Source organism: Diplotaxodon limnothrissa, linkage group LG11 (genome assembly GCF_057381915.1).
Source record: "Diplotaxodon limnothrissa isolate DT_005_m linkage group LG11, D_limnothrissa_male_GT1.1, whole genome shotgun sequence".
Taxonomy (NCBI): Eukaryota; Metazoa; Chordata; class Actinopteri; order Cichliformes; family Cichlidae; genus Diplotaxodon; species Diplotaxodon limnothrissa.
The window spans coordinates 15,953,523-15,966,143 of record NC_140606.1 but is presented as its reverse complement, the minus strand read 5'-3'; the positions used below and the strand labels follow the sequence as shown (position 1 = coordinate 15,966,143).

Genomic DNA, 12,621 nt, shown 5'->3' with positions numbered 1-12,621 from the left:
GGTACCTTCCCAAAGGAAAAAGTACTATAGCTTACTAGGGTATATATATTAGACTTAATAGTCACTATATACAGTAATTGACTTCTATTCCTTTTACATCAAATTAAAACTTTGGGTGTCAGATAATTATTTATTAAAAGCTTGACATTTTAAATGAGAATAAGAAAGAAAAGTATGTCTTTGTGCCCCCTTTTCCCTGTTAATGCCCTATCGGCCCCCCTGGCTAAACTTTGCTAGATCCGCCCCTGCACAGTTACCAGCCGTCAGCTACGTAGAAAAAGATCCTCGAGTAGAAAGTAATAATAAAATTCTAACAACAGCTTATCAAGCTTAAACGTGCTGCTGTTGTTCAGCCGCTGGTTTCCTCTTTCTGGTGCAACGTGGGCCAAAAGCAAACTAGAGACACGGACAGAAAAGCCGATCAGCTGATCGTTAAGCAGTTTCACGATTGAAGTAGCAGCAAGAAGAGGCAGTCGCTCCATATATCGCTCGTTAAGCTTAACGCAGGAATGCTTTACAAACATTCAGAGATGGACTTACACACTTGCTTTACTTCTCTCGGGGATAACTTTGTCGGAGATGAAATGCCGGGTTGCTAGCGAAGCTCCAAATGCTATCCAGACCACCGACAGGTCCCGCATGCCACAGCCGCTCTATCACGTGATGCCTACTGCTCCGACGTGCTAACGTTCTGAGGTGAGTTACGGCGTGTTGCAAGTTTTGTGAGGTGCTTTCGTGATATTTAATGGATCGGATTACATTTTTTATTTTTCTCCGATATCCGATCCAGTAATTTAGGTCAGTATCAGACCGATACCGATACGTAATATCGGATCGGTCCATCTCTAATTTTTAGTACCGTAAAGTGCCGCATCTATTGCAGTAAATTCAGTTATTTTATCAAAGACCACACCTCAGATTGTGCAGTGGTTTTATTTGTCTAAAACTGACTTATGACTTATGGCCTGTCACTTCAGATCCACCTTGGTGAACTAAATCTAGAAGGCAGGAAGGCAAGTGCAGGACTCGTAATGAGGGGGGAAGCGAATTGTAGAATTTTCATGTTTTGTAAGAGGGTGCAAAAGATCTACAGTAAAGCTGAAGTTGCCGCAGGGATGCGATGCTCTTGGTAGTGGGGTTTTCATTTGGCTGTATTATGTGAATAAAGCAAAAGTTTGTTTTGGCTTACTGAATGCACTTTTATGGTGGAGTAAACTAACGCCGCAGTTTCAAGTAGCCTTTGTTCTCCTGTAAACCAGCTTAACCCTCTGTAGGGTTAAGCTGGTTTTAAATATGAAAACCTGGTAGTGTGAGGATTTTATTTTATTTTTTTAAACTTTGATTTGTACACACAGCTGACCTTTAACTGCCCACCTTTCAAAAATGTATTAAAAGTAGCTTTTTTTTTTCTTCACCCTTATTTTCCAGCTTCGAAGTCACTTTCAAGCAACATTCATTGGTACATGAGTGAATTCTGAAACAAGTGCTGATGTCTCTCTAAACCAACCATTATATCTTCTGTGTTGTTGTTGACGTTGTGTAGTCTATGTGGGTTAAGTACTACTCTGTGCTATATCTGTCTTCTTCAGACTTCATCTTCCATTCCTTGTGTCATCCGCCTCTCCTTCCTTCATCCGTCCTCTCGTGGACGCTCTTATCTTTTCCCTGCTTCCTTTGTACTTTTCCACTAAGCTCCATTTGTGTTCTTTCTCCACAGGTGTCGCTCTGAGCACCTAATATCAAAACCAATTGCAAAAAAAAATATCTGAGAAACGTAAGCCATGGCTGTGGCCGGATGTCCGGATTATTTCCTGCATCATCCCAATTATCAGGTAAATGGAAATATTTCATTTGAGATATTCTTTTTTTTTTTTTTTTTGGGAAAAGGGCAAAAATGTTCTTTTATCCTCCCTGATCAAAGACCGAGTCAGTAACTTGTCGTGGCATGGTTGCATCATTCTACTAAGATGAATCCACAAAGAGCAGCAGCTGGCTGGACCTCTGAGGCTCCAAAAAGATACTAAAGTAAACTAAATTGTTAAATTAATTCATGATTTCTCTTAAAATCCTTAACTTTGGCTGACTTTGGAGTCAGATTTGTCTCCTTTACACCTGGTCTTTGCACAACAAGTGATGTCACAGCTACTAATATGAACTGTACTTTGGTGTCATGAGTGTGCGATTATCGATTGTGTAGATGTGGAATATTAGAGCGCAGAGACTCTGTGCTTTCTCTGCTTCCTGTTTGTTTTAACTCTTCTACTCCCATGTTAGTGCTGATGCCAGGGATTTTCCTGAATGGTGATGCCTGTAATTCAGGAGAAGATTGCATTGGTGACATCACAGTTGGCCCAAACGGTGTGATGGTTATGAATAAAACTTCACTCTACAAACTGCACATGACCAAATTCCATCACTCAGTATCCCCTCAGCTGTCCCAGCTGCTGAGGTTTAGATATGGATTTGTCTTTTGGTCAAGTTGTCCCTGATCTTATTGTCTTTTTCTGTTTAATTCAAATTTCCACAGACATTGATTTACAAGCGAATGCCATCATTTGTTGCAGAGGAACAAGAACAAACTTGACTTTTTGACCTTGCTGTTAGATTTAGCAGAATCATCACATCACCCTCAGTGGAGCAAAGGGCTTCCAAGCATTCAGAGCAGGCCAGTCCGGCTGTGCGATACAGTTCAGTCTGCTAGTCTGTGTCGATTCATTTATTTTGGCACAGTTTTCAAATTTCTTTTATGTACATGTGCTCACATACTTGTATATGTAGTAGGTTTGTGTCAGTGGTTCTACTACAATATACAGCAATTTCTAGCAGCTGTATATTGTATCTGCTGGTCTTTATTTTTAATAACAAGTTATTGAAAAAGCTGCCAGAAAGTGAAAAGGCACAGTGAATTTAAAAAATAACAAACAAAAAACCATGGTGCCCAAAGATGGCAGTGTAAATATGTGTAGGCTAATAATTTTCCTGCATCTGGCCCTGCATTAATATTTTTCTTGTTTTAGATTATTCAGCACTAATTAAAGACAGACTGGAGGCTGTTTCAGAAAGAAATGAGACATCATTTAGCTCTTATTTCTTTGCCAATGGATTGGGCGGGTCCTGTTAGAGCTGTAGTATATGGATGTTAATGCGCACACACACACACACACACACACACACAGCAGTACTCGCTCACTCGGCTGTTTGGAAACCATTCACCTATAACAGATGTACCTTGACTCACTGGATGAGAAAACCCATTCACTGTGAAATTCCAGGGTTGTGGAAGATTTTCCCTGATAAAACTGAAGCAGCAGTACCAAACCGATTCAGCTAAAGATAACATTCATTCTATACTCCAGGGATTATATCACCACTTTAATCTTGTTTCAGATGTAATCTTGACTGCTGGCTAAATGATCTATATGTGCAGAACTAGGCACATCTGATGAAGTAAAGGACGCTTGCTAGGAAGCTACACTATGCCCTACCAAGTCAAAGTCTGTATAAATGTCAGTGTATGCGGTTTTATGTAACTATGGAGAGTACAAGGAGAGTTCCTTGTGACACAAGGACTAAAACACTAAAATGCCATCTAAAGAGATCTCCACATGCCAGTGAACAATACTGTCACGAAATGTTCACTGAATAAACATGCACCAACCCCAGGACGCTAATATTAATGCTAGTTATAACAAGAGTTACCTGAGCATTTGCATGTCATTTGGGCTTAACATCAGCAGTTCGGAGTTTCTAAAGACTGTCCTTGTTTATGCAGTGTGAAGATGTGCATCTTTTCACTTTTCCAGTTTACTGTCAGTGCATGAACATTAAGACCAGCAGTATGCTACACGTGAGGGCAAAACTAGAGTTTGTTCATTTTTAACAACTTTTGTAGTTTCTTTAAGCAGTCATAAGGATCTGTAAAGGATATTCAAGGCTCTTCTTTTCTTTATAAGCACAAAACCTGAAATGGTTTACTACTATAACATTTCCAGACTAAAAAGTGGTGATTAAAGCCCTCATTAAAACGGTAATAGAAAGTGCAATTTTTATCCTGTGATACTTAAAAGCTTCAGCCTCTCTAATGTCTGCAGACTGCAGTCAAGCGTGTAGTGTCCACTGTGCAGAGGACAAGTGGACAGTTTTGCAGTAAGGATCCTAAATGAGCACAGTTGGTGCTTATGTAATTACTGTGTGCACTGAAAAAGTTAAAAATTTTGAATTGAACGTACTGGGGAAAAAGAATGTTGAAGATGGAGCTGCCAGGTAGGAGGAAAAAACCTCCCCTCACTTGTGAGCAGTGTTGGGTAAGTTACTTTAAAATAGTAACTTAGTTACATTACTAGTTCTCTCAAAAGTAACTCAGTTACTTCAAGTTACTCGTTACTTTCAAAGTAACTAGTTACTAGGGAAAGTAACTTTGGTTTTACTCAGAATTCTCTTGTTAATGTGTTGCTTCCATAACTTTGCCAGTCTTCTAGCTTGCTTACTTGCCACAAGTGCACTGTGCCACCTACCAATAGAAAGGATATGATAATGTGCATATTTCCACGAGAGAAATCCCACGCCTGGACCGTCATTGACTGCTGCCATGATTCTAGCCTACGTCACAGAGTCATGTGCGCCTTTTACATCCAACACAAAAACTGCAGTCGTGGTGCTTTCGATTGTACTCAGAACTCAGAAATTCTGCCTTCTGAATAGGAAGATGTAGGTAACACCAGACTGCAGATGAGCTGCATACAGGGCTGGACTGGGAAAGAAAATTGGCCCGGGCATTTTGACTAGAAACTGGCCCACCATTATAGGAAAAATCATAAAGCCTTTGAATGAAAACAAACACTGTTGTGACAGTGATGTACACTGTTTTGATGGTATATATGCATCAATCTATCAATCGTTTGTTGTAAGATTCAGATAATTATTTTTTAAAAGCTAGACATTTTAAATGAGAATAAGAAAGAAAAGTATTTCTTTGTGCCCCCCATTCCCTGTTAATGCCCTACCTGCCCCCTTGGCCACACTTTGCTAGATCCGCCCCTGCACAGTTACCAGCTGTCAGCTACCTAAAAAAGGATCCTGGTGTTATTTGTCTCTCAGAAACAGTTCATAACTTCCCTTCAACTCATTCATGTCACCTAAAAGGTAAACCTGTTTCTCCATCACCTGCTCAGCTCTGATGATTCAGTAAGGACATCTCCTGGTTTCATCTTCATGTTTCCCTCTCACCAGATAACCAAACCATATCATGACCAGCAGCTTTTTTTTTTTTTACAGCTGTGGCTCCAGCAAACATCAGCTGATACTTAAAATTAATATTAAATAAATTATAACAACAGCTGATGTTGTTTAGCGCGACATCCGCTGGTTTCCTCTTTCGGTGCAAAGTGGGCGATAAACAAACAAGAGAGCCGATCAGCTGATCACTGATCAGTTTTCATGATTGAAGTAGAAACGGGAGAGGGAGGGGGGAGAATGAGAGAAGAAGAGGCAGCTGTGCAGCGTAAAGACACAGAATAACTCCAGCTTTGTGCCTTTTTCATTGTAGCTGAATTACGGGACAAACTGTTCCTTTTCACCTCAATAAGAAACGCGTAATATTTCTCTGAATACCAGACGGGACGGTTGGCAACTCTAATAACTTATGAACAAAATAAGGTTCAACATCATTAACTTCATAGCACCCACCCAGCTGTATAGAAACTCCGTCATGCTAGCTAGCACGCAGTACGGAAAAAGTCAGAATAACGAAAATAAACTCCACCTAAACTTGGTTCATATCTGACCCAGAGAGACTGCAGGTCATAACTTCTTACCTGAAGTTCAGTTCACACTTGGACCGGCGGCCGCCTCGGGTCTCTTTTCCTTCTGCGTCCCTTTTCCTTCATCCACCTGCTGCCTCCACCACTTGCTAATGTTACTGAATCTGTGGAAGCTCCGCGATAGCCACCACACGAAGTAACGAGTAACGACCCTATCTAAATCCCAGTAACGAGTAACGCGTTCCTGATTTTGGCATAATAACTAGTTACCGTGCTCGTTACCACAATAATAACGTAGTTACTGTAACGCGTTACTTAATAACGCGTTAGTCCCAACACTGCTTGTGAGTGACGCTTGCTTGACAGTTGTAATCTGATAACTCGGCTTTAAATAAAAGGCTGCTGAGGTACCGACGTTTTGAATCATACTCACGTGAGCTAGTTTTGAATTCAACTGATGGAAATGACCTAAACTAGCAACAGTCTGAACTCAATGGTGAAGAGAAGACTGTCAGGATCAGAGTGGAATGTTGAGCTGTGTTAACAATGATGACTTCACTTACTGGTGAATGTGAATCAACTACTAGTGTGTGTTTGAGGTCCAGCCTCCACTCCTTTTCGTCTGTGCCTTAACCTTGCCTCTGGCCTTCCACTGACCCCTTTTTAAAGGGTTAAATCCTCAACCTCCTGACTTCTTTTTGAAGTTCTTTTCAACTTCATTAAAATGAAAGGGCTCTTCTGTGCTCCTTGTCAAAATTTGGCCTACAGTCAAAGTCCTGCTTTTTGCCCCTTAATAGTGTGCAGGATATGTGGGTGGGTGGGGAAGTCTGTGCATATGTGCCTGTGCTTATAAGATTCAGAGGTGTGATGACAAAATGCAAGAATACAGGAAAAAGAACCTTTTTTTTCCTTTGTTGGTAAGACACGAGGTGTGCGTGCGTGCGTGTGGTTTACTTCCAGACAGCCATGCCATACAGCATTGAAGAACAGTATATGGTGTGAAAGAGTCTTTACACTTCTGCTCAGTGATGCTCAACCATGACCATCCTGTCCTGAATACACACAGCAACTTTGTGATACACTTGCACTCCAACCAAACTGCTTGGGTGACTGGGTAGGGATCAGTCACAGTCTGGTAGCTGGACCAGACGGTGTGTGTTGATGATGGGTTTGCTGTGTTATGGGAACAAATGTAGTAGTGTGGTGGTCATTTCTTTCTGGGGGGGGAGAAATACCACTGAAATTCAAGACAATAAAAGACTGAACAATACAGCTTAATGATTGGATGCGGTTGGGTTAGTTGGTATAGAAAAGCGGTTGGGGGTAGCTGTGGTCGACAGACATACACTGACAAAGTACATAGCATGTATACCAGTTTATTTTTTTATTTTTTTACCAAGGCTTTGGTTTTTAACAGAGGAGAGAAAAAAGTTAAACGTGCATTAATTCAGTATAGCAGTACCATTATTTTTGAAGAATGGAGACATCAGGGTGAAATTCAACAGTATTTCAAAGTGACTAGATCCTCTTTGAACTGTTCAACAGTCCTGGTTAGTGGGGTTTAGATGTCAAAATGCTTTAAAACTTGAGCATGAGAATAATAAAGCTTGTTATAGTGTTTACATTACGGTGTAAAATCAGTTTTGATTAGGAATCACTGCTAGCCTCACATTTGTGTAACAAGATAAAGATTAAATGTGTTGTTGCCATCAAGCACTGCGCTGCAAGGAAACAAATTTAATGAGATTCACCTAAAACCTTAAATGTATTAGCAAAAGGCTGCTTGTTGCAATGCTTTTGACCTGTTAACTCCAATGTGGGGCACAGACTCCATTATAGTTTCAAAAAACAATAAAAAAAAAAAATTGTGAGGTGTGTTTTTATACAAAAAAAAAAATCTAGTTCTGCCTGCATTGTCTGTACTCTAAATGAGACAGAACAAGCTACTGTAGCAGCTTTTATTACAGCGTCAGAGGAGGTCTTGTGTGCTTACAGTGAGTAGTGATGTTTTTCTGAACACTGTCCACCCAGAACGTTCTGTTCCCTCTCCTGCTGTGTCAGGTCCTGTGCGGGACGCTAGTCGGGACACAGACAAATGATAAGTTGCTCTAGCTGTGCCAGAAACAAATCTGAGACGAATATGTTTCCACAAATGTACATGGTCGCTCCTTTTACTCTGATTTTTATTTTATTTCTGACTTTTTGAACAGTTTGTCCTGACTGGACTGCTTCAAGCCAGCATAACAAAGGGCAATCGAGGACACTGTGGATGAGTGGTATCTTAAGTGCTTTCCATCTGTGCTCTGATGCACACCTGCCCATGTTTGCACACTGTTTATGCTATATGTGGTGTCATTTTACATTCGCAGTGTAGGGAGAGTAGAGAATAAGTTGGCTCAGGTTTTCTGAAGGCTTTGTAACTGAGGTTTGTTTTCTGTTGGTTATTTCCATTTATAGCTTTTACTTCCCCTAAAATGTTCTTAGGAAAAAAAGCTGTTTCTGTTTAGTTATAGCTTCGCCTTTTAAAGTGCAGCTCTGCAGGAAAAATGATTTCCAGAAATGGAATATACTATTCAAAATGATATATGCGTTCATGTATAATCACCGGTTCCTATCAGTGGTTGTTTCTGTTGCTTATTTTGACAGTAGACCAGGACAAACGACCCTAACACTGGCACTTTAGAGGGCCTCGTGTTGTGGTTTCACATGGAAATGATGGCCACCATAAGATTATTCTACATGCTTGTGAGAAAGGCATATTTAGCTGGTTGCAGTTTGCAAACTCTGCGCCAGATGCCACTAATTCCTACACATCGGTCCTTTACGTGATCGAACAAGTTTCAACAAGAACGTGCTCCACCATGTGGGCGTTCAGTTCCACAGCATGAATGGTTAATTTAAAAATAAATGAATGAAAGGGGAGAGAAAACAAAATTTGCATTCAGCTGACATTTAAAGGGGTAATATACTGGTGATTTTAAATGTTGATCATGTTTAGATAATGCATGTTTACATTGGCTACTGTAACAAAGTTCTAAGCAACTCTTTATTATTTGTTTTGTTTTTTTCTGTCTTCTTGCTTCTCTCTCCCTCAGCAGGAAAATATAGACCGGTCTTCCAATCACAGACAGACTGATCTCATTGGTCCAAGATTTCAGCAACCGGCCAATCAGAGTTCTCCTAACCATCAAGGTTGGTCCTTTTTTTTGTTTTGTTTTTTACCTGATTGCACATTTAAAATGTCTAGTTTTGGGCATGTTTTGGAGCTTGTCATTTAAGACTGCATGCTATTTAAAATATACATAAAATAAAATACATATCAAACATTTTTCCATTGCCATTCTGTTCACGTGTTGGTTTTGGGGGTGTGATATATATTTGGGTCTCTTCCGCTGTCAACACTTGAGCTGTTCAAAGGATGATGTGCATGGACGCAGGGTGCTATTATAACTAGAAAAATTTGCATTTCCTGCGAAAATGCAGTGTGGATGCTTAAAGCTGAAGCTGTATGCAAAAACTAGCTGAAAAAGCTGAAAAGTTGCAGAAATTGTAAAAACTTTGCAGAAGCAAAAGAAGTTTGCTAAAATGGAATAACTTAGCAGAACTGCAATATCTTAGAGGAAACATAATACTTGGCAGAAATACAATAGCATAGCAGAATTTAGCAGAAATATTGTAACTTACCAGAAACATGATAACTTCTCAAAAATACAAGAATTTAGGAGAAATAGTATAAGATAACAGAAAGAATATATTTAGCCAAAAATACTTAAACATTACAGAAACACTATGATTTAGAAAAATAGTACAACAGAGCAGAAATATTGTGATTTACCAGAGACACTGTGATGAACTATGAATATTGTAATTTTAAATTAAGACTGTTTTAGCACAAATATTATAATTTGGCAGAAATACTATAATTTAGCAGAAATACTATATTAAGCACAAATCCCATAAAAAGCAGAAATACTGTACTATGATTTAGTAGAAAAACTATAATTATTCAGAAATACTACATTTAGCAGAAATACTATATTAAGCACAAATCCTATGAAAAGCAGAAATAGTATGATTAAGCATAAATACTACATTTAGCAGAAATACTATATTAAGCACAAATCTTATAAAAAGCAGAAATACTATATTAAGCACAAATCCTACAAAAGCAGAAATAGTATATTAAGCACAAATCTTATAAAATAGCAGAAATAGTATGATTTAGCACAATAGTAATAAGTTAAACAGAAAAATTGGAAAAGCAAAATGGACAGCTGAAAAAATGCTGAACATGCTGAGGGTCCCTCAAATATACTAGTTAAATGACAAAAATCTGCAAAAAAATTTATGACAGCCACACAATTACAAATATGCACACATGAGGAAACACACATGCACAGAGAGACACACACACAAGATCCAATTCAGTCAAACAGTCTAAATATATTGAATTTGAATCTTACAATGAGATCATCCCATTAAAAGGCTTTCTCTCTCTCTCTCTCTGTCACACACACACACACAAACGCACACACGCACACACACACGCACACACAAACACACACAGACAGACACAGAGGGAGAGAGCTGCCGAATTTAAATCCACCAATCAGAGTGGCTGTTTACGCTTTCCCGCCAAAAAAGGTGCATCTTTATACACACGCAGCACAGAGAGGCACAGGATTATTGCAGTCTATTTCTCATAGTGACGACTCCCCTCAAACAAATGACCATAATTTCCTAACCGTAGGGGCTAGAGCGGTCATTCTTACACCGTTTTGTTCAGAAGAGATGGGGGAATCTTCCAGTGTTTATAATTTATCATTAACATATGAATTTTTAGAGATATATGACATGGATGACTTATTGACTTAGAAGCCACGAATTCCCCAATATGCAAATTTGAATGGCTGAGGCCACATATATGATTGGCTGGCTGGGAAGCCGTGCAGGCCCTGATTTGTGGATTTGAATTCCTCAGCCCTGATATGATTGGCTGGCTTAGAAGCCATGAAGGCCCCAATATGCAAATTTGAATGCCTCAGGACACATGTATGATTGGCTGGGAAGCCGTGCAGGCCCTGATTTGAAAATTCTAATGTCTCAGTCCTCACAGAGGATTGGCTGCCTGGGGACCTGGCAGAAATATATGGAAATACTATGATTAAGCATAAATACTACATTTAGTATAAATACTATGTTTTAGCACAAATACTATAAAAAGCAGAAATACTATATTAAGCACAAATCCTATAAAAAGCAGAAATACTATATTAGGCACAAATCCTATAAAAAGCAGAAATACTATATTAGGCACAAATAGTATAAAAAGCAGAAATACTATAATTTAGCAGAAATACTATGTTAGGCACAAATCCTATAAAAAGAATAAATACTATAATTTAGCAGAAATACTATATTAGTCACAAATCTTATGAAAAGCAGAAATAGTATGATTTAGCAGAAATACTGTATTTAGCACAAGTACCGAAAAGTACCAGAAATACTATGATTTAGCAGAATAGTAATAACTTACAAAATTACAAATATGGAGGCATATTGAAACAGAAATGCACAGAGGGACACACAAACACAGGCTCTAATCCAGTCAACCAGTCTAACTATATTCAATTTAAATCCTACAATGACATGCTGCCAAATAAGGGCAGGGTCCTCTCTCTCCCACTAAACACACACACACACACACACACACACACACACACAGACACAGAGGGAGAGAGCTGCCAAATTTAAATCCACCAATCAGAGTGGCTGTTTACGTTTTCCCGCCAAAACAGGTGCATCTTTTTACACACGCAGCACAGAGAGGCACAGGATTATTGCAGCCTATTTCTCATAGTGAGGACTCCCCACAAACAAATGACCATAATTTCCTAACCGTAGGGGCTAGAACGGTCATTCTTACAGTTTTGTTCAGAAGAGATGGGGGAATCTTCCAGTGTTAACAATTTATCATTAAAATGTGAATTTTTAGAGATATACGACATGGATGACTTGTTGACTTAGAAGCCACGAATTCCCCAATATGCAAATTTGAATGCCTGAGGCCACATATATGATTGGCTGGCTGGGAAGCCGTGCAGGCCCTGATTTGTGGATTTGAATTCCTCAGCCCTCAGATATGATTGGCTGGCTTAGAAGCCATGAAGGCCCCAATATGCAAATTTGAATGCCTCAGGACACATATATGATTGGCTGGGAAGCCGTGCAGGCCCTGATTTGAAAATTTGAATGTCTAAGTCCTCACAGAGGATTGGCTGCCTGGGGACCTGGCAGAAATATATAGAAATACTATGATTAAGCATAAATACTACATTTAGTAGAAATACTATGTTTTAGCACAAATACTATAAAAAGCAGAAATACTATAATTTAGCAGAAATACTATATTAAGCACAAATCCTATAAAAAGCAGAAATAGGATGATTAAGCATAAACACTACATTTAGTAGAAATACTATGTTTGAGCAAAAATCCTATAAAAAGCAGAAATACTATATTAGGCACAAATCCCATAAAAAGCAGAAATAGTATGATTAAGCATAAATACTACATTTAGTAGAAATACTATGTTTTAGCACAAATGGTATAAAAAGCAGAAATACTGTAATTTAGAAGAAATACTATATTAGGCACAAATCTTATAAAATAGCAGAAATAGTATGATTTAGCACAATAGTAATAAGTTAAACAGAAAAATTGGAAAAGCAAAATGGACAGCTGAAAAAATGATGAACATGCTGAGGGTCCCTCAAATATACTTGTTAAATGAAAAAATCAGCAAAAAAATGCACAGGGAGAGAGAAGTAAGTTTCTAGGTCAGCCTGGGAGCTGCTAAATT

The 12,621-nt window shown here is 38.9% G+C and overlaps 1 protein-coding gene across 2 annotated transcripts in view; it reads left to right on the top strand.

The window, feature by feature from the left end:
* Positions 1-12,621, top strand: part of grb10b (growth factor receptor-bound protein 10b) — a 77,202-nt gene that overhangs the window by 15,533 nt on the left and 49,048 nt on the right. For both annotated transcript variants that reach the window (XM_085366260.1, XM_085366259.1), the window contains exons 2-3: positions 1,718-1,832; positions 8,855-8,951. In XM_085366260.1, the coding sequence (XP_085222386.1) occupies positions 1,782-1,832; positions 8,855-8,951 (148 nt within the window). In that variant the 5' untranslated portion in view covers positions 1,718-1,781. The remainder of the gene's footprint in view (positions 1-1,717; positions 1,833-8,854; positions 8,952-12,621) is intronic.